General features: G+C 41.2%; 1 protein-coding gene across 1 annotated transcript in view; it reads right to left on the bottom strand.

Moving 5' to 3' along the window:
* Positions 1 to 23,472, bottom strand: part of fam50a (family with sequence similarity 50 member A) — an 82,427-nt gene extending 58,955 nt beyond the window's left edge. The window contains exon 1 of the mRNA XM_028813389.2: positions 23,232 to 23,472. Coding sequence (XP_028669222.1) covers positions 23,232 to 23,342 — 111 coding nt within the window. The 5' untranslated portion in view covers positions 23,343 to 23,472. The remainder of the gene's footprint in view (positions 1 to 23,231) is intronic.
* Positions 23,473 to 23,797: the final 325 nt, after the last annotated feature.

The following is a 23,797-nucleotide window of genomic DNA, read 5'->3' as shown; positions in this document are numbered from 1 at the left end:
GAAGCACATTCAAGAAAATGCGTCTAAACTAAGAGCACTTGCCGATCAGCTGGAAGACGTTAAGCAGACATTCACGACTTGAATTGAAACAGCCGAAAATTTAGCATCCACCACTGATGGAAAAGCAACAGCTGCAAATTCTGAATGCAAAAACCTCAAAGACAGACTTGCTGCTCTGGAAGATGGATGCAGAAGGAATAATATTAGAATTGTCTACCTGAAAATCGCAAAAGTCCAAACCCAGTGAAATTCATAGCTGAACTATTCTCCAAAATAATTGGAGAGGACTTTAAATCAGACACCGAGATAGATGCCGCTTATCGCATAATAATAATATCGAACAACTCTAAACCTAAGACTTTTATTGTGTGTTTCGAGAACTTACAATCTAAATTAAATGTAATGTCACTTCTCGGACAGAAACAAGAGTTTATATTTGAAAATAACCTCATTAGTATTTTCCCTGATTTCTCACCCTCAACAGCTGCTAAGCATGCCTCTTTTTATAATATTAAACAGCGCTTAAAAAAAGCCGATATCAGGTACAGCCTCTTGTATCCTGCCAAACTGAAAGTGGATATTCAAGACAAACATTTGTTATAATAAGTTTGTTATAATATTAAGTTTAATGTCACTGTCTCTGTGCAAATTGTTTTATGGATTCATTCACACATGCAGACCAAGTTTGGCACACAGGGGCTAGGCTGCATTTACAAACCACTAGTCTAGCAGTTTGGAGAATGAGACAACTGCAGTAGGCATTGTACTATTCCTGTATTTTTGGAGGTGGGGTTGAGTCCTTTCCTGTCCTTGTTCGGAGACCAGAGAGAGAGCCTGCACGTGGAGAAACCAGTATAAGGCTTGGACTGCTGCCAAGACACTTTGAAACCTGTGGATGGACAAATGGGTGATAGTGTCCCGAAAATCCTTTCAGCGCAGCGATGGAAAATGCCAGACTGTATACATCAAGTTCCCACCTGGGTATTGTCATGCTATGGCTTCCTCCGTCTGTAATGCTGGGTAAAATTGTCAGTAAAGAAAGCTAAGGTATATCCTTTTCTCTTATGTGACTATTCACCGCCGTGTCACTATGGGAGGGATATCGCCTTTTAATATCATACAGTATCTCTATATTGTTCAGTTACTTAAAACGCCGCAATTTCAAAAGAACACATTTCCGGAGAGCTAGTGCCTCCCAAGGAAACAACATTACATATTTACCACAACGGAGGAAGCAAATAAAGAGTTAAGAAAGCTGATCCCGACACTTTCCTGAAATACGACCGTGAGTCGCACCCTGTCATGGCATCGTAAAGAGGATATCTCCGGCTGTCTGATCTGCTTGCAATGACATTGGTACCGTAATTATACATCCTTTTCCCTTCTTGGTCACTATCTGGCACCGTAATTATACATCCTTTTCCCTTCTTGGTCACTATCTGTTTCTGTTTTAATTACAATTATACACCTTTATGTATGTATGTATGTATGGAAGAAATTAAATTAGTAACCCCCTTTTTTTTTTTTTTACTATTCTAAAGGATACTGTTAAACATCATACCCTTGGTTTATTGCTGTTGTTACTATTATTGTATTAGGGTATACTATGCTTATCCAGGGCCACTATTAAACACCACTCCCTTGGTTTACTATCTTAATATTTCAAGACTGCTGAAATTAGTTTTTTTTTTGTTTTTTTAATGCTTATATTATTTAGACTGTATTGGCAATAGATATCTCAATTTTAATTCTCATACATTGCTGCTGGGGGGACTTGTTTTGTTTTGGAATTGCTCTTTCTATAGGTATGTCAGAGGACTGGGACTTTGTGAAGTGGGGTTCAGCCTCACGTGGGGGGAGAGAAAGAGAGAAAGCTATCTCTAATCTATTCTTTTAATCCTTATAACTATAATTACCAACGTAACAATAGACTGCATGGCAATAACCCCTGGGAAAATTGGAAATTAAGGTCAAAGCTGTCTCACTTTCGGTTTAAACTAGAAAATGACATAAAAAATTCAGAATCAATGTCTTGAAGACGGGACAGTTAACTTTGTAAGCTGGAATGTTAAAGGCCTGAATCACGAATTAAAAGGAAACAAAGTATTCTCTCAGCTAACAGGTCTAAACGCTAAAATAGTATTTTTACAGGAGACCTACTTATTAAGCAAGGATCAGTTCCAGCTGCAAAAAGACTGGACTGGCCAAATGTTCCATTCCAGCTTTACAAAAAAAAACTAGAGGTGTGGGAATTCTTATACATAGAACAGTCTCATTTGTAGTATCAGATGTTGTATCTGATCCTGAAGGGAGATGCAGGCAGTCCTCGTGTTACGGACACTCAACCTACGACTTACGAATGAGGCCACAGCTGTGACAAATGCGACTCATTAACTGCCGCTCTGTCATCTTTGGCCGGAGGACGCTGCAAGTAGTGGCTGGAGGGGTGCAATTTCGCTGCTCACGCAGTGTAGTGTCCCTGTGTCCCTTGGGCGGCTCCCGGCGGCAAGCGAGCGGTGACCCGTGGTCCATAGTCACTGGGGCCACAGCTATCGCTCGTGTGCAGGATGGAGGCTTAATGGGGCAGTTCGCTGTCTGCCCGCTACACCATCACAGCTACTGCTCCTGACTGGACACAGGCTGGATGGAACGGTGTAGGGCATTTCACTGCCCACCCACTACACACGGCTACCCCCGAATCGTTTTCGGTGGGCGGCTGGTAATGCTGCAAGTGGTGACCCAGTTGTGGCTGAACGGAGGCCATTGAGGGTGAACGGGGCGGCAGGTGGTAGCATTGTAGTGTGCTTCGGGTGGCTGCCTGTTGAATGGGGGCAGTGGTGGGCGATTGACTACATGCCTTTGGCCACACCGTGTTCGTTCTCGGTGAGCGGACGCACGCTGCAGGCTGCATACTGTAGTCGAGGTGACTGTGTGGTGGGTGGGTGATGAACCGCCCCTCGCTACTCCCATTCATTCTCAATAGCAAGCCTGCTTGTACTGTTACGTACATAGCAGGAAGTTGTCTCTTGTCAGTACACCAGACGTGCTGACGAGGGATGCTTGCATGCTGTGATAGCTGTACAGTGCTGTGCAGAAGAACTCATCTTAACCTTTTGTCTTCACCCTTCAAGAATGTCTCTGAACACAAATCTGATGCAAGTGCTGGTGATACAGTAAAGAAGAGAAAAAACCATCACCATTGAAAATAAAGTAGAAATAATAAAAAGGTCAGAGAGAGGTGAAATTCCATCATTCATTGGCAAAGCACTTGGTTACAGTTGGTCAACAATAGCATTTATTAAAATAATGTAGCTGTTCCGACTTACATATAAATTCAACTTAAGTACAAACCTACAGTCCCTATCTTGTACGTAACTTGGGGACTGCCTGTACATGACTATCATGGGTAATTTATTTATTTGATTTTGATAAATGTTTATGCACCCAATGTGGATGATAGGGAATTCATCCAAAATGTATTTGCATCCATTCCCAATGTGAGCACTCATAAAATTATAATGGCTAGGGATTTTAATTGCGTTTTAAATCCGGATCTAGATAGGTCTCCTGTCACAGGGGCGATGACATCTAACACTGCAAAGACAATTATATAGTATGTAACTGACCACAACTTATCAGACCCCTGGAGATTTCTAAACCCAAACTCAAGAACATGTTCCTTCTACTCACCAGTGCATCATTGCTACTCAAGAATTGATTATTTCTTTGTAGATAACCATTTCTTGCCTATGATTAAATCCTGTAAGTATGACGCTATTGTTATTTCCGACCATGTCCCTCTGATCTTGGAGATAAAATCATTATCCCCTACATACTCATCTCGCAGATGGCGTCTTAACCCACTTTTATTAGCAAACAAGAACTTCACAGAATTTATATCAAAACAAATCAGTTTCTTTCTAGAGACAAATACATCCTCAGAGGTCTCTGCAGGAATACTCTGGGGAACCCTGAAGACCTTCTTAAGAGGACAGATTATCTCATATCTTTCCCACAGAAATAAATTGGAAACCAAGCAGGTATCAAAGCTAACCAGCGAAATTACTGGAATAGATCAAGAACATGCCAGGTGTCCAAGTGAGGCTTTTCATAGGAAAAGGCAGGCTCTGCATTCAGAACTCAACCTCTTGACAACTAAAGAAACTGAACAACTCATTTTTAAATCAAGACATCATTACTATGAACATGGAGAGAAAGCTAATAAGCTTTTAGCTCAACAAATCCACAAGCAAGAAGTTCGCAATGCAATCCCAGTAATCACCAACACAAACGGAGACAAAATCATTGACCATAAAAATATAATGCACACATTTAGAGACTACTATAAATCCTTATATTCTACTGTGTTTAAAGAAGACAAAACACAATCTAATGCATTTCTGGATGCATTACAGATACTACAAATAGATACTCTTAGTGCAGAGGAATTGGAGAACCCAGCCACAGGGGATGCACAAACCAGTGTGTTTCTTCGTGCCGGTCCCAAGCCCGGATAAATGGGGAGGATTATGTCAAGAAGGGCATCTGGTGTAAAATTTTGCCAAATCAATATGCAGACAACAATACAAATTTCCATACCGGATCGGTCGAGCCCCAGGTTAACAACAACCGCCACCAGTACTGTTAGCTAACAGGGTTCTGGCAGAAACTGGGCTACTGTTGGCCGAAGAAGACAGAGAAGGAGAAGAAGAGGGGGGAGATGTGTCCGGAGGCATGAGGAGAGGAGGAAAGTAAAGAGAGTGGAACTGAGGGTAGGAACTTTGAATGTTGGCAGTATGACTAGTAAGGGGAAAGTGTTAGGAGATATGATGGAGAGAAGGAAGGTTGATATATTGTGCGTGCAAGAGACTAAATGGAAGGGGAGTAAGGCCAGGTGGATTGGAGGAGGATTCAAATTGTTCTATCATGGTGTGGATAGGAGGAAAAATGGCATAGGAGTTATTCTGAAGGAACAGTATGTCAAGAGTGTTTTGGAGGATAGTCTGTGGGTCAAGCTCTCTTTCTCAGGGGTGGGGGTTGATTTGTTTCCAATCCTATTTTTTTGTAAAAATTGATCTATTTGTATGGAATGATTACAATAAAATCAATAAAATTATAGTAAAAAAAAAAGTGTTTTGGAGGTGAAAAGAATGTCAGGTAGAGTAATGATTATGAACCTGGAAATTGGAGGTGTGATGATGAATGTTGTTAGTGCATATGCACCGCAAATTGGGTGTGCAATGGGTGAGAAAGAAGATTTTTAGAGTGAGTTGGATGAAGTGATGAACAGTGTACCCAAAGGACAGAAAGCGGTGATTAGAGCGGATTCAATGTGCATGTTGGTGAAGGGAACAGTGGAGACGAGGAGGTGATGGGTACGTATGGTGTCAAGAAGAGGAATGAAGAAGGTCAGAGGATAGTGGATTTTGCCAAAAGGATGGACATGGCTATGGTGAATACGTATTTTAAGAAGAGGGAGGAACATAGGGTTACGTACAAGAGTGGAGAAAGATGCACACAGGTAGATTACATTCAATGCAGAAGAGTTGATCTGAAGGAGATTGAAGACTGCAAAGTGGTGGCAGGGGAAAGTGTAGTTAAGCAGCATAGGATGGTGGTCTGTAGGATGACGTTGGAGACCAAGAAGAGAAAGAGAGTGAGGGCAGAGCCAAGGATCAAATGGTGGAAGTAGAAAAATGAAGACTGCAAGGTTGAGTTTAGGAAGGAGGTGAGACAGGCACTGGGTGGCAGTGAAAAGTTACCAGACAGCTGGGAAACTACAGCAGATATAGTAAGGGTGAGAGCAAGAATGGTGCTTGGCATGACATCTGGAAAGAGGAAGGAGGAAAAGGAAACAAGGTGGTAGAATGAGGAAATACAGGAGAGTATTTAGAGGAACAGGATGGCAAAGAAGAAGTGGGATAATCAGAGAGATGCAGAAAGTACACAAGAGTACAAGGAAATAAGGCGCAAGGTGAGGTGAAGAGAGAGGTGTCGAAGGGTAAAGAAAAGGCGTATGATGAGTTGTATGAGAGGTTGGACACTAAGGAGGGAGAAAAGGACCTGTACTGATTGGCTAGACAGAGGGACCGCGCTGGGAAAGATGTGCAGCAGGTTAGGGTGATAAAGGAAAAAGATGGAAACGTACTCACAAGCAAGGAGAGTGTGTTGAGCAGATGGAAAGAGTACTTTGAGAGGCTGATGAATGAAGAGAGCGAGAGAGAGAAGACGTTGGATGATGTGGAGATAGAGCAATGGATTAGCAAGGGTGAAGTAAGGACAGCTATGAAAAGGATGAAAATTGGAAAGGCCGTTGGTCCAGATGATATATCTAAGGAAGCATGGAGGTGTTTAGGAGAGATGGCAGTGGAGTTTTTAACCAGATTGTTTAATGGAATCTTGGAAAGTGAGAGGATGCCTGAGGAGTGGAGAAGAAGTGTACTGGTGCCGATATTTAAGAATGAGGGGGATGTGCAGGACTGCATTAACTACAGGGAAATAAAATTGATGAGCCACAGCATGAAGTTATAAGAAAGAGTAGTGGAAGCTAGGTTAAGAAGTGAGGCGATGATTAATGAGAAGCAGTATGGTTTCATGCCAAGAAAGCGCACCACAGATGCAATGTTTGCTCTGAGGATGTTGATGGAGAAGTATAGAGAAGGCCAGAAGGAGTTGCATTGCGTCTTTGTGGACCTGGAGAAAGCATATGAAAGAGTGCCTCGAGAGGAGTTGTGGTATTGTATGAGGAAGTCGGGAGTGGCACAGAAGTATGTAAGAGTTGTACAGAATATATACGAGGGAAGTGTGACTGTGGTGAGGTCTGCGGTAGGAGTGACGGATGCATTCAAGGTGGAGGTGGGATTACATCAGGGATCGGCTCTGGGCCCTTTCTTATTTGCAATGGTGATGGACCGGTTGACAGACATAGATTAGACAGGAGTCCCCGTGGACTATGATGTTTGCTGATGACATTGTGATCTGCAGTGATAGTAGGGTGCAGGTTGAGAAGACCCTGAAGAGGTGGAGATATGCTCTAGAGAGGAGAGGAATGAAGGTCAGTAGGAACAAGACAGAATACATGTGTGTAAATGAGAGGGAGGTCAGTGGAACGGTGAGGATGCAGGGAGTAGAGTTGGCGAGGGTGGATGAGTTTAAATACTTGGGATCAATAGTACAGAGTAATGGGGATTGTGGAAGAGAGGTGAAAAAGAGAGTGCAGGCAGGGTGGAATGGGTGGAGAAGAGTGTCAGAAGTAATTTGTGACAGACGGTTATCAGCAAGAGTGAAAGGGAAGGTCTACAGGACGGTAGTGAGACCAGCTATGTTATATGGGTTGGAGATGGTGGCACTGACCAGAAAGCAGGAGACAGAGCTGGAGGTAGCAGAGTTAAAGATGCTCAGATTTGCACTGGGTGTGACAAGGATGGATAGGATTAGAAATGAGTACATTAGAAGGTCAGCTCAAGTTGGACGGTTGGGAGACAAAGTCAGAGAGGCGACATTGCGTTGGTTTAGATATGTGCAGAGGAGAGATGCTGGGCATATTGGGAGAAGGATGCTAAGGATAGAGCTGCCAGGCAAGAGAAAAAGAGGAAGGCCTAAGAGGTTTATGGATGTGGTGAGAGAGGACATGCAGATAATAGGTGTAACAGAACAAGATGCAGAGGACAGAAAAATATGGAAGAAGATGAGCTGTGGCAACCCCTAACGGGAGCAGCCGAAAGAAAAAGTAGAAGTGCAGAGGAATTGGATAAACCGTTGGCATCATAAGAATTATTAGATGCTATAAAGTCACTTCAGAGTGTGAAAGCAGCAGGCCCCGATGGCTACCCTGCCGAATTTTATAAGAAGTTCTCCACTCAGCTAGATCCCCTCCTATTAGCAACATTCACAGAAGTTAGAGACAATAAAATTCTACCTCAAACTTTTCGCCAAACATTAATCACCATCTTTCCTATACAAAATAAGGACGTATTACAAAATGCATCATACAGACCAATTTCACTTCTGAATAATGATGTTAAGATACTCTCCAAAGACCTAGCTAGAAGGATGGAGAAAGTGCTGCCTTCAGTAACATCACAAGATCAAACTGGATTTATTAAAGGCCGACACTTAGCGTCCAATCTTCGACACCCGTTTAATGTAATATATTCACCCGCAAAGTCAAACATCCCAGAGATTTTATTATTCTTGTATGCAGAAAAAGCATTTGATATGCTTGAATGGAACTACCTTTTCACTATATTGTAGAAATTTGGGTTTGGCCCGAACATTTGTGCATGGATCAAACTACTGTATACCAATCCAGAAGCTTCAGTTTGTATTAACAACATTAATTCAGACTACTTTAACCCCTTAACAGCCCTCTGCCGGATATATCCGGCATCGTAGCGTTATTGCTGACGCCTTACTGCCGGAATTATCCGGCACATTTGCCTATGGTTATGTGAATGCCTGGCGCGTAGTATAACTGACAGTTTGGCGTGGGTATTATTACTACATTTTATTTCGACAAATCTGCGGTTGTATTGGCCGCTCACGTGATGTGATTCGAAAGTGAAAGTTGTGAATATGGCAAAACGTAAACTGACTTCAAGTGAGGTTTTGCAGGCGATTTTGGACAATAATTCTGATCATGATTGTAGTAGTTCTGAAGAAGATTTTAGCGACAATGATGATCAGCAACGTGCGCTGCATGATACTGTGAATGACGACGCATCGGATGATGGCGATGAGTGGGTGTATCCCCAGCATCTCAACTGGACTGCTGCCCTTTATCTGAGCCAGATAAGAAAGATCCAAACCGTGACCGCTTGTTCAAGCTACGTGCTTTGATTGACCATTTATTTGAAACATTTCAGCAGGTAAATACTGCTTGAATAAATGTAAAGTAAAAAAAACGAAAATTGTTCAGATTTCTCCTGGCATGGGGAATATTTAGGGAGTTGGCGGTTAAAGGGTTAAACTAGAACGTGGTACCAGACAAGGATACCCCTTGTCACCACTACTTTTTGCAATCGCCATTGAGCCACTGGCAGTTCACTTTCGAAATGCTTATGAGATAAAGGGGATTATCAGAGAAGGACTTGAACAGAAAATTTCTTTATATGCAGATAATATGGTACGGTATATATCAGACCCACAAAATACTGTGCCTGCAGTCCTAATAGTGCTTACAGAATTTCATAAGATTTCTGGTCTCAGAATTAATTTGAATAAAAGTGTGCTCTTTCCAGCGAATTCTCATGTATACAATATTAGATTGGACACCTTCCCTTTTATCACTGCAGATCAGTTTAAATATCTAGGGGTAAATATCACAAGTAAACTTAAAGCTCTTTATCAACAAAATGTTGCTGTCTGTATGGAAAAAATTAAGCAAGACTTGCATAGATGGTCAACCCTTCACCTCACTTTAGCTGGAAGAATTAACATTATTAAGATGACTATCCTCCCAAAGCTTCTCTTTTTATTTTAATACATTCCAATATACAGTACTGTGCAAAAGTTTTAGGCAGGTGTGGAAAAAATGCTGTAAACAAAGAATGCTTTCGGAAATATAAATAATGATTGTTTATTGTTATCAATTTACAAAATGTAAAGTGAGCGAACAAAAGAAAAATCTAAATCAAATCAATATTTGGTGTTACTACCTTTTGCCTTCAAACCAGCATCAATTCTTATAGGCACACTTGCACAAAGTCAGGGATTTTGTAGGATTATAGTCAGGTGTGTGATCAACCAATTATACCAAACAGGTGCTAATGATCATCAATGTCACACGCAGGTTGAAACACAGTCATTAACTGAAACAGAAACAGCTGTGTAGGAGGCTTAAAACTGGGTGAGGAACAGCCAAACTCTGCTACTAAGGTGAGGTTGTGGAAGACAGTTTCATGTCATGGCAAGATTGAGCACAGCAACAAGACACAAGGTAGTTATACTGCATCAGCAACGTCTCTCCCAGACAAAGATTTCAATGCAGACTGGGGTTTCAAGATGTGCTGTTCAAGCTCTTTTGAAGAAGCACAAAGAAACGGGCCATTGAGGATCGTAGACGCAGTGGTCGGCCAAGGAAACGTAGTGCAGCAGATGAAAAACACATCAAGCTTATTACCCTTCGAAATCGGAAGATGTCCAGCAGTGCCATCAGCTCAGAACTGGTAGAAACCAGTGGGACCCAGGAAGTCTGGCCAGAAGTGGTCTTCATGGAAGAGTTGCAGCCAAAAAGCCATACCTCCGATGTGGAAACAAGGACAAGCGACTCAAGTATGCATGAAAACATAGGAACTGGGGTGCAGAAAAATGGCAGCAGGTGCTCTGGACTGATGAGTCAAAATTTGAAATATTTGACTGTAGCAGAAGACAGTTTGTTTGTCGAAGGGCTGGAGAGCGGTACAATAATGTGTGTCTGCAGGCAACAGTGAAGCATGGTGGAGGTTCCTTGAATGTTTGGGGCTGCATTTCTGCAAATGGAGTTGGAGATTTGGTCAGGATTAATGGTGCGCTCAATGCGGAGAAACAGGCAGATACTTATCCATCATGCAATACCATCAGGGAGGCGTATGACTGGCCCCAAATTTATTCTGCAGCAGGACAACGACCCCAAACATACAGCCAAAGTCATTAAGAACTATCTTCAGCGTAAAGAAGAACAAGAAGTCCAGGAAGTGATGGTATTGCCCCCACAGAGCCCTGATCTCAACATCATAGTGTGTGTCTGGGATTACATGAAGAGACAGAAGGATGTGAGGAAGCCTACATCCACAGAAGATCTGTGGTTAGTTCTCCAAGATGTTTGGAACAACCTACCAGCAGAGTTCCTTCAAAAACTGTGTGCAAGTGTACCTACAAGAATTGATGCTGTTTTGAAGGCAAAGGGTGGTCACACCAAATATTGATTTGATTTAGATTTCTCTTTTGTTCATTCACTGCATTTTGTTGATTGATGAAAATAAATGATTAACACTCTGATTTTTGAAAGCATTTTTTGTTTACAGCATTTTTTCACACCTGCCTAAAACTTTTGCACAGTACTATACATCAATAAATCGTTTTTTAAGAAATTAGATTCAACCATAACTAGTGCTGGGCGGTATACCGGTTCATACCGAAAACCGTTTTTTATTTTTTTTATGATATGGATTTTTCTTATACCGCAACACCGGTTTAAATTGCCTAAACGACGTTCGGAACGTGGCGCAGCGGGAAACTGTTCAAGTAGGGACCTTTTTCACTGCTACACCGCTAAACACAGATTTGTTGCACTAGGGCTCTTTTTCACTGCTACACCACCAAATAGTGGGCGGTAGCATAGGAATGCTGCGTGGTGAAAATGGACAGAGAGCCTGGAGATGCTTTAGTTTTAAAAGGTCAGATGTGTAAATACTGTTTCTATACTACTGGATAATACTGCAAGCCAAGTTGTACTTGTTTCATTTGTTTTCAATACAGTGTAATGTACCTGGGTATTGTGTAACAGTGTGACGACATGTTTTCAAACCCCGTCATAAGTTATATAGCACATTAAATGCTTTGTGTTAAGTGATTCTTAAACTGACTTCTTCTTGCACTAACAGGAGGCGCCGGCAGCAATCGCCGCACAGAATACATTCACTTCATGATCTTCCTTCTCTCTGAACATTTAGAATGCTAAAATAAATACTCAATATAATTTTCATGGTGAAATGCATTAAAGCATGCATTAATCATATGGGGGCACAGCGGCGTGCCTGCCTTGCATTTGCATGTTTTTCTGGTGGGTTTACTCGGCGCTTCAGTTTCCTTTCAAAGTCATGTAGGATGTGGGTTTTTTTTGTGCTATATTGACCCTGCTAGTGTATGTTTTGCTTGTATTTATCCTTCGATGTGCTGGCGACTCGTTCAGAGATGGGCGCAACTCTGAATGGATGGCATAATTAAACATGTATAACGAAGATATTTTTAAAGTTCTGAACACTCCGTGGGCTAAGTTTATAACTAGTTTTAATTTCACAAAGACGTTTATCGTGTGGTGATTGGTTATGTGGAGAAAGAAAAAGAACGGATAGGAACTGGGGTTTTAGTACGTCAGATAGAGACAGCATGCGTGCAATAAAGAAAGCCCGCTCAGAAGAACATGCATTGAATTCTGTGTTCGTGTCTCCGACCACCAGATCACAAAACCAACATTTACACAATATTTAAGTTTAAACCTGTGCGATACCCATTCATACATCCAGTTTTTTGGAGCCTCGTCACACCTGCCATAAAGGTCTCTACACTGACTGTACACCTGGGGACCCCTTACTGCCAGGGAGCAGCACTACCGCCTCACTACCATGCATGTGTAATACCTGCTTTAATGCATTTCATCATGAAAATGATATCAAGTATTTATCTTAGCATTCTAAATTTTTAGAGAGCAGGAATATCATGAAGTGAATGGATTCTGTGCGGTGATTGCTGCCTCCTCTTAGTGCATAGGAAGTCAGTTTAAGAAGCATAGTGATTAACAACTGGGTCGGGGAACACAACATAAAGCATTTAATGTGCTGCATTAACTTATGACGGGGTTTGAGAAAATCAAGTAAATTAAACATTGATTTTAGGATTAAGTTTAGTTTATGACATTCTACTTTAATTATGAAGTAAACTATGAAAATAAAGTGGAAATGTTGACTTTAATCTTGACATAAGCGTCAAAATTAAAGTGGAAATGTCGAGAATAAAGTCAGCATGTCGACTTTATTCTTGACATATACCGGTAGTTTGTTTTTTTCTTCCCTCTTTACTGTATTTTTTTTCTTCACCGTGGCCCTAATGTACTTCCGTAGGGCTATACCACAAATAGCATTATACAGTAAATGCAAGTTGCAGTTATTTTATTTATGTACAGTGATCCCTCGCTATATCGCGCTTCGCCTTTCGCGGCTTCACTCTATCGCGGATTTTATATGTAAGCATATTTAAATATATATCGCGGATTTTTTGCTGGTTCGCGGATTTCTGAGGACAATGGGTCTTTTAATTTCTGGTACATGCTTCCTCAGTTGGTTTGCCCAGTTGATTTCATACAAGGGACGCTACTGGCAGATAGCTGAGAAGCTACCCAACTTACTTTTCTTTCTCTCTCTCTTGCGCTGACTATCTGTGATCCTAACGTAGGGGGTGTGAGCAGGGGGGCTGTTCGCACACCTAGACGATACGGACGCTCGTCTAAAAATGCTGAAAGATTATCTTCACGTTGCTACCTTCTGTGTGCAGCTTTTAAGTATGCTGCACGGTGCTTCGCATACTTAAAAGCTCAAAGGGCACGTATTGATTTTTGACTTTGTTTCTCTCTCTCTCTCTGCTCCTGACGGAGGGGGTGTGAGCTGCCGCCTTCAACAGCTTTGTACCAGCGGTGCTTCGCATACTTAAGCCAAACAGCCCTATTGATTTGTTTGCTTTACTCTCTGTTTCCTTTGAAGAGGAAGATATGTTTGCATTCTTTTAATTATGAGACAACTGTCATCTCTGTCTTGTCATGGAGCACAGTTTAAACTTTTGAAAAAGAGACAAATGTTTGTTTGCAGTGTTTGAATAACGTTCCTGTCTCTCTACAACCTCCTGTGTTTCTGCGCAAACCTGTGACCCAAGCATGACAATATAAAAATAACCATATAAACATATGGTTTCTACTTCGCGGATTTTCTTATTTCGCGGGTGGCTCTGGAACGCAACCCCCGCGATGGAGGAGGGATTACTGTATATAGCTTAGCTTGAAGCAAGGCCCATATTAATGCAGTTTGCCTAAATGATGGTACAGTTGGTAAGGATGTCATCACAAAGTTGTACTTGTTTTATTTTATTTTAATTTGGTGAATACTGTGTAATGCACCTGGGCTTGAAGTCTTGAAGTAATAGTGCAGCTATCTGTAATAATACTATTATTTATTTTATTGTTATTATTTATTAGTTTAAATATTATGCAGTTTATTGACGGTAAAGTTGTTTAAAAAGTCACTTTAATGTGTCAGTGGACAGAGATTGTTAACATTAACAGAAAGTGTAGTTGGTTCACAAAAAATATTTACTATTTATTACTTTTCTAAGACATGTTCAGTGCAATACAAGTTTTGACAAGCACCTCTGGATATTTTACTAAGTCTAAATACCTCTTTGGATGGTTGAAAATATGTTGTCAAAATCATAGTTTAAGTTTTTGCAAAATTTGTTCAATAAAAAGGTTCTATATTTTGACTGCAACTGTCATGCAATGTGATTCCTTCTCTTCATTAGTGTCACCCCCTTGAAAACTATCACTTTATGGGGCCATGCAAACCTGTATTAATACTTGTGTGCACATTAAAATGTTTTTTTGTACAATGTACAATTCTCATAACAGTGGAATAGGTTATTCTTAGCCAGTCTACTGCAGTAATTGCAGTGGAAAATGTGGTTAACATTCACTCATGCATGGGGAAAAAAATACCGTCCAATACCGTGAAACCGGGATAATTTAGAAAAATACCGTGATATAAAATTTTGGTCATACCGCCCACCCCTAACCATAACCACATTTTTTTGGAATTCAAAACATCCACATGTCCAAAGATTGACCCTACAAAGGCCAAAAGGCAGAAGGTGGCATGGCTCCACCTAACTTTCAATTTTACTACTGACCGGCAAACATACAAACTATAAAAACCTGGATATGGACACAAACAGATGAACATATACAGGCTTGGTCTGCAACAGAAATAAAATCCTGCAGTACTTCTTTATATTCCTTGCTTTGTGCCCCAATAAATGCAAGTTATCACCAATATACTAACAACCCAATTGTGCTTCACTCACTCAGAAATGGAACCAATGTAGGAAGCATTTTAAGATAGAGGATCTTTTATTGGTGGCACCTCTGCACGAGACCCACCTTTTTCAACCCTCGCAAACATATGCAGTTTTTAATGTCTGGAAAACATTTGGGATTAAATCACTTAGAGATCTGTACATAGACAACGTCTTTGCATCCTACGAACAATTACATTCTAAATTTAACTTTCCAGCAACACATTTCTTTCACTATCTTCAAATTAGAAACTTTGTTAAACAGAATCTGCTCAATTTTCCTCACCTCCCACCACCCTCTATGCTGGAAAAAATATTGAACAGTTTCAAGGACTTAAGACAGCATCTCTGCAACATATAAAACCATTTTACAGTTTCTCCCTTTCAAAGATCCTAGAAGTAAGTGGAAAAAGGATTTCTCACTCAACATCTCAGAAAAAGAGTGGAAGGTAGCAATGCAGAGAATTCACTCGAGCTCCATATGTGCAAAACATACAATTATTCAACCCAAAATAATATATTGAGCACATCTGTCTCGCTTAAAATTGTCCAAAATGTTTCCAGGGAAAGATCCAACCTGCGAACGCTGCAATCAAGTACCAGCCTCACTGGGTCACATGTTTTGGGCCTGCAGCAAATTAACATCATTCTGGACCAAAATTTTTAAATGCCTTTCAGACAGCCTTGGGGTCACAATCACTCCTAACCCATTAACAGCTGTGTTTGCTGTATTCCCAGATGGACTTAAAGTGGAGAAGGACAAACAAACTATGATTGCCTTTACTGCACTATTGGCACGCAGACTTACCTTACTAAACTGGAAGAATCCTAACTTTCCTCTTTTAAGTCAGTGGGTAACTGATGTTATATATTATTTGAAATTGGAAAAAGTAAAATTCTCACTTAAGAGGATTTGTGCGGAAGTTTTTCAAAACCTGACAGGATCTAATCAGTAACATTCTAGAATAAGCATTTAAAGCACTGAGGAAGCAGATTCTCTTCCCATTTTCTTTTTCTTCTCCATTTATCTATATTCACTTATCCATATTACTAAATGAGAATGGTAAACCGGATATGGACGAAGGGACCTGCCCGTGGACGCAAAAGACATAGTGCACAAGTGCCACACAAAGCCCCCCCGCCCCAGAGTGAAACGGGAGAGACTACACACGTACGCACGTGCGCAGGCGCCACACAAAGCCCCCCCCTCCCCCCGCACCAGAGCAAAACGGGAGAGACTACGAACCGTCAGAGTAGGAAACAAAGTAAAACGTCATAAAGAGGTTAAAGAACAGGGAGAAACACATGGAGAGCAGGTTACAGAACAAAGCCCCCCTCCCCAGAGTAATACGAGAGAGACTACGAACCGTCTGACATGCCGCAAACAGGATAAAGCGAGGTCAGAAACAAAACACAGAGTAGGAAACACAGTAAAACTTTATAAAGGGATTAAAGAACGAGGACGAACACATGGAGAGCGGGTTACAGGTGATGAAAACTGGAATGCAACAGCTTCAAAAAAACCTAGGCACGAAACACATGCACACCGAGATACAGAATATAAAGGCAGAAACAACGACAGTTAAACATCCACACCACACAGCGGAGGCAGACCCGGAAGGTGCAGAAGCCTACATCGTGCGTCGGAAGGCGCGGTAAAGTACAAAAGGCAAAGGCGCCTACACAACATGGTAAAAACCAACATAATACGGAAGGCGCAGGCGTCGCCACCATATTGTGAGTGGCACTAATGCGTGGTGAAGGCGCAGGAGGAGACATAGTAAAACAAGAGGAATCAACGCCCTGCCCCAGAGTGAAACGGGACACACTACGGAGTCCACAAAGGTTCATACATCAAACCCGAGATGGTACGCACACGCGTCTGAAACCGTGGAAGCAAAACTGTCTCGGCTCCAAAACCAAACAGCTCAACAACTAACACAGCTTCAACACCGAGCCCGCGTGGACAGATCTAATGAACGTGGACGCCTACAATGCGCGTCTCAAACTGCGTAGGCAAAGCAGGCACGGATTCAACACGACACAGCTCGAGTGACCGAGATACAAACACGCCCCTGCCTGGATATAATTAATGAACGCAGGCGCCTACAACCTGTGTCTGAAATGCCGCAGACCAGGCAGGCACTGCTTCAAAAAGAAAGAGCTCGACTAAACGAGATACGAAGTGAAACGGGAAGCACTACAGAGTCCGCAGTGCTCCACAATGCACCGCATAATAGTTCGGAAAGAGCTTCGTGGTAACAGTGGGGAGACCCAGAGTGACACGGGCGAACGCTCCGTATTAAACATACGTCATCCTCACACGTCCAAACTATACAGCATAGGTGAATCACATTACAGTAATGCATTATTAACAGTACGATAAACATCACAGTATCGTAAACTAATGAAAGTTATTACTCGAAAAAGGGAAAATATATTCACCACGGACCAGGTGTCATTGAAACAAAAGCAGAATAAAGCGAGATCAGAAATGAAAGACAGAGTAGAAAGCAAAGTAAAACGTCATAAACAGGTTAAACGAGGGGGCCAAACACATGGACAGCAGGTTATAGATAATGAAGACCGGAATTCAAAAGCTTCAAAAACAAAAGCTCGACTGACCGAGATACAAACTGAAACGGGAAACACTACGGGGTCCGCAGTAGTCCACAATGCACCGCATAATAGTACGGACCATATTAACAGTGGGGGGCCCCAGAGTGACACGGGCGAACGCTCTGTATTAAACGTGCGTCATCCTCACACGTGCCTGCCCAGCCCTTCTCTGAGAATCCCCTTTATCTCTGATACATTTCAAAAGTATACAGCCAATGGTTCAATGACGACTGCAAATAGCAAAGGTGATAAGGGGCATCCTTGTCGAGTACCATGTTGTAGTTTGAAGTTATCTAAAAATAATGATGTTAATACAAACTGAGGCTTCTGGACTAGTATAAAGTAGTTTGAACCATGCACATATGTTTGGGCGAACCCAAATTTGTGCAATGTGGTGAAAAGGTAGTCCCATTCAACCAAATGAAATGCTTTTTCTGCCTCTTAAGATAATAGGATCTCTGGGGTGTTGGATAAAATGAAATCCTGTTTGGTCCTGTGATATTATAGAAGAAAGCACTTTCTCAATCCTTCTAGCAAGAATTTTGGAGAGTATATTAACATTGTTATTCAGAAAAGAGTTTGGTCTGTATAAAGCACATTGTAGGAGGTCCTTGTTCTTCTTAGGAAAGATGGTAATTAATGCTTGGTGAAATTTTTTTTTGTCTTTAACTTCTATAAACATTGCTAATAATAGCGGAGCTAACTTATATGAGAATTGTTTTTTACAAAATTCCACTGGGTAGATGACAGGGCCAGCTTCTTTCCCACTTTGAAGTGAGTTTATAGCATCTAGTAATTCTGAAAGTGTCAGAGGTTTATCCAGTTCCACAGCACTGTGGTATCTCTAATGAATCAAGAAACTTGTTAGATTGTCTCTTAACTTCTTTAAACTGAGTACATTATAATGACTTATAGTACTCTCTAAATGTGCAAGTTTTTTTATGGTCAATAATTTTCTCCACATCTGTATTGTTAACTGCAGTTATCGCATTACGGACTTCCTGCTATGACAATAAATTACTGTGTCAGAGAAACACTGAGTAATTATAGGCCTTAGATAACGCATATGGTGTCTTCGAGCCATCTTCCATATATGTCTATTTTTTCATGTTATTGTAGAAACACGGTGTCACTTACTTGCTTCGATTTCAAAAAGCAGGAGAAATGAGCTACTGTGACTAAGGTTCACACAGCAACAGAGACAACTGTGGGATGATGTGACGATGCGGGTTCGACTCCATGCTCCCATCTGCTGTTCGGGAGCCCCTGAACCCAACACCGTCGATAATGTTACCGATGAGCTAAACAGTGAGGCAATAACAATGGAGAAAGGGGATGGTACAAAAATGCTTTTATTTATAACTAATCAAAACAAAGGAGTGTTCAAATTAAGTGCAGTGTGCAAAGTTCAATAAAAAAATCCATAAAAGAAATGTGGAGGTTTAAAACAATAGAAAGACGATCCTTTAAAAATCGAGCTTAAAACATCGCTGGAAGCAGTCCTTTAAAACAAGTACAAGCCTGGTGCTTCTTTTACACTAGCGTCTCACCTGCTTCTCCCGTTTGGGCCCTGCAGCAGGCGAGATGCTCTCTCTGCAGCTGACATTTCTCTCAATCACTCAGGTCTGGAGGCCTCCCAATCCTAGCTTCGGTTGCGCTCTCATCCCAGACTGGGATTTAGCTTCTCTCCAATGGCCAGGACTCCCACGCTGGAGATTATAAGCCCAAGTCTCCCTACTCCCGCTGTCTTCCACGGCGAGTCACCTCCCTTGCTAGTCACTCCCGCTCTTCTCCAAATGCTCAGTGGGAGCGAGTACAATCAACTGCCCTAGGTGTTAGCTACACACCTCGCTAGGGCCCACAGTCCAGCTGCACTCAAGCATGCTCTCGCTCGTTCGCCTTCAGAGTCTCTCTCTCTCTCTCTCACACACACCGGCTTTCTCTTTACTTCCTTCCAGCAACCTCCGTCTCTTTCCCTTTCCGTTCATTTCTTTTTCCTCCTTAACCGTCTCGGGCTTCTCTTTATAATGGACGTGGCAACTGTGTCAATCAACAATTCCCGGGAACAATTACGGGGTAGACTGTCCCTCACCTGTGCACTTAGGTGAGAAACGTCCGCAGCACGAATCCATTCAGGAACCGCTTCAGCCACACTACCACGCCCCCTCGCTACGCTGCGAGCGTGGTGATTAATTATCTAAACCTGGCCTTTGCTGAGACAGCTGTAGACCCGCTATACCACAGATGGTGCTAGACTGTTAGCAAATAAGAAGAGCTAACCCTCCATTTTTATACAGTAAGGGATGGTACTTACCCTTGTATGGTCATACAAACAAACAAAATTATTACTACTACCATATTGAATAAAGAATATTACTGCTAGCACATTTAATAAATGAACACATATCTAAAGTAGCACCTTTCTTGTATGGTAACATTCAGTCATCCAAACCCTCCTACACCTGACCCTGCCCTATCCCATGTCCTGCAGTGAGGTATACTTGCTACAATGCACATGACTACAGGAGTTTCAAAGTTTTGCAATCAGGTGCAACTGTCTGACACAAAAGAAAAGATAAATAAAAAAAATATAATAATAATTAATAAAATATATATTTACAAAAATACAACTTGAAGTAATCACTATCAGATAAAATTGAAAATAGTTAACTAAATCACTAGCTTAAGTTGAACAGAAGGTTTCACACTTTTAAGTTAGACAAGTTTGCAAATTAGCCAAAGCTTTTCAAAAAAAGATTTTAAAATATCAAAAATGTGTGCATAGCATTGTAACTGGGACTTTTCTCAAGACAAATTTGAAATGTTCTAACAGATTTCCTTGAGAGAGAGAGAGAGAGAGAGAGAGAGAGAGAGAGAGAGAGAGAGAGAGAGAGAGAGAGAGAGAGAGAGAGAGAGAGAGAGAGAGAGAGAGAGAGAGAGATAGATAGATAGATAGATAGATAGATAGATAGATAGATAGATAGATAGATAGATAGATAGATACTTTATTAATCCCAAGGGGAAATTTACATACTCCAGCAGCACCTTACTGATACAAAAAAAAACAATATTAAATTAAAGATTGATAATAATGCAGGTAAAAACAGACAACAACTTTATATAATGTTAACGTTTACCCCCTCGGGTGGAATTGAAGAGTCGCATAGTTTGGGGGAGGAACGATCCTCTCAGTCTGTCAGTGGAGCAGGACAGTGACAGCAGTCTGTCGCTGAAGCTGCTCTTCTGTCTAGAGATGACACTGTTTAGTGGATGCAGTGGATTTTCCATAATTGATAGGAGCCTGCTGAGCGCCCGTCGTTCTGCCACAGATGTCAAACTGTCTAGCTCCATGCCAACAATACAGCCTGCCTTCCTCACCAGTTTGTCCAGGCGTGAGGCGTCTTTCTTCTTAATGCTGCCTCCCCAGCACACCACCACGTAGAAGAGGGCACTCGCCACAACCGTCTGATAGAACATCTGCAGCATCTTATTGCAGATATTGAAGGACGCCAGCCTTCTAAGGAAGTATAACCAGCTCTGTCCTTTCTTACACAGAGCATCAGTATTGGCAGTCCAGTCTAATTTATCATCCGGCTGCAGTCCCAGGTATTTATAGGTCTGCACCATCTGCACACAGTCACCTCTGATGATCACGGGGTCCATGAGGGGTTTGGGCCTCCTAAAATCCACCACCAGCTCCTTGGTTTTGCTGGTGTTCAACTAACATTGAAGAAAACTTTTGCCAAATTTCAACAAAACTGGTCCACTGGGAGCAGAGTTATTTCATGTGGACAGATGGACAGACAGAAAGGCATGTCTATTGCAGTTGGTGCTACTGGCATTAAATGTGAATGCACCTAAAAATCACACCATGTCAACATTAACATGGCTGCTTATTCAAGCAACCTTAACTCTGAGGATAACACCTGCTATCCATTTTATTTGTATGCAGTATGGAGTCAAACACAAAGCAGAAAAAAACATAAATTACATAAAGTGATGACATGATACATGGTGGGACAAGCAAGTAAGAATTTCACTTACTATTGTCACATATATTTAGTACATGTGGCTAAACTACTACTGCTAGATTTACCCTTAACCCAAACTAGAATCTTGGGGAGGTGGCAGAACTTAGGCACATGGCAAGAAACTGCCCTGTATTGGACAGCAATCATTGAGATCCACCATTTACACACATATCCACACACACTCACATTTGTCAACTGACAATTACAAATTGGCTCTAACGGGCACCAATGGGTGGAAACCCCACACATGCACAGGGAGAATGTACAGAACACCAATTGAGATTTGAACTCATGACACTGGATACTGAGGGTAGCAGCACTATCCAATCTGCCACCTTGTTTTCCATGTTCACAAATTAATATAGCGAATATTCATGGCAGTGACTTAGGTATAGATTTAAACAGTGGGGTAGGTAATTTATTTGGAAAAACCCATTACTTTGTTAAATAGTACAGGATCATCAACACTTTATTAAATTTAACATTTATTCTGTAAACGATCTATGAAACCGACTACTGTATAAATAAATAAAAAAAATAATAAAAATGACCATTTACCCTAGTCAAAAACCCATTAACCTATCTTATTCTCTGAACCCTGTTAATCTAATTATAGGGTTGCAGAAGTAAGCACTTATCATAAATCCATTGCAGGGTACACTCATTCACTGATGGCCAGTTAAGAATGGCTAATTAACCTCGCATGCCCATTTTTGGGATATGGGAGGAAAATCAGTTGTACCCAAACACATTAATTATTGCAAAATATTTTGAAAAAGTACTATATTCGGCTAGGCTCCAAAACATGAAACCCTGTACTGGATAAGCAGGTATTGAAAACGGGTGGATGGATTGTTATTTTAAAGCATTCAAGAATCAGACCAAAATAAACACTACATAATTCATTCAACTGCGGTGAGCAGGCGCCCTGCCCGGGGTTTGTTTCCTGCCTTGCGAAATGTGTTGGCTGGGATTGGCTCCAGCAGACCCCCGTGACCATGTAGTTAGGATATAGCGGGTTGGATAATGGATGGATGAATAATTCATACAATCATTTTTCAGGCCACTTAATTAAATATACAGATGAAGGAGTAGGTGGTGTCTAGTCTAGCAGCAGAAGATGAATCAGCAATCAACACTGAATATAGAAACGTCAAATCAGGAGGAACCCTCCGTTTTGAAATCAGAGAATCAAACTAGCCTATGCCAGGATGTGATGTAGCATGAAACCAGAAGACGTCTGGAGCATATTGGCGATAAGCTTTATAGTACCAAACGTGAAATCATCATGAGGAATATATGGAATCTTCATTCAGACTGACAAAAAAGAGCCAGACTCTACACGTGAAAGGAAATACTGTTGCTAAATGTTTCACTTTATTTTTTAATACAACACCTAAATAGCATGACCTTCCCCCCCACCCACCAATCTACCTATCTTTTAACTGAATACATATTACACAGCAAAATAATCCACATGGATCACTACAATTTCTAACAGAAACTAGAAACCTTATTTAAAAAAATACTGAAGACAGCTTGCACTGACTTTTATTTGATAGGAGACTACTTTGTAAGCGAAGGAAGGAGCGCAGTGAAGCGAATAACTATCCAGGTAGATGAGTGCTTGTGGTTAACCATCTGTAAATACGAGGAATTTGCTGGTCAACACCAATTGATAAAAACAGTATGACCTGAGGTAAGTCATGTTTTGGAGAATATTTTAATGATCTACGTTTTGCAAACATAGCTTCAATAATCACATACCTCGGCTATTTTCTGTTTTAGTTGTTCCATGTGTTCCCGTTGTTTTTCTCTTTTTTTCATTAGCTGCATGGCTCGACCACCCTCACTAGCCGCTCCCTTGTACTGTGCCATCTTCGCACTTTTACAGCGCTCCCAAAAATGAAAGTTATATGTATAATAAAACGAGACCGCAATATCAAACTCTACTACTTGCTGTCTTCTCAACCAGCAGTGTTTGCGGAAATCAATGGTGGAACCTAGAACACATACGCATGCGCTGCATGGGGGAAACGGAAATGACGTGTTTGGTGACGTTATCAAGGCGCCTTCTAGAATTAATTTGGCGAGCCACTTGTTTTTTGCAAAATAGCATCACCGTTCGACTATTTAAAAAGGAAAATTATAATGCAGTTATTACATTTTTTTATCCTTAGCAGTTTATTTTTAAAAATGGTAATACTTCTGGCTTATTATTGCTGTTAGTGTTTATTATTATAATTTCTTGCATGGCAAAATGTTTTAACATGTAACGTATTATCATGTAGTAAATGAAGATGTAATGTTATTTAAAATATCCCCATAATCGT

The sequence above is a fragment of the Erpetoichthys calabaricus genome, chromosome 11, assembly GCF_900747795.2.
Source record: "Erpetoichthys calabaricus chromosome 11, fErpCal1.3, whole genome shotgun sequence".
Lineage (NCBI taxonomy): Eukaryota > Metazoa > Chordata > Cladistia > Polypteriformes > Polypteridae > Erpetoichthys > Erpetoichthys calabaricus.
This window is presented reverse-complemented; position numbering and strand designations above follow the sequence as displayed.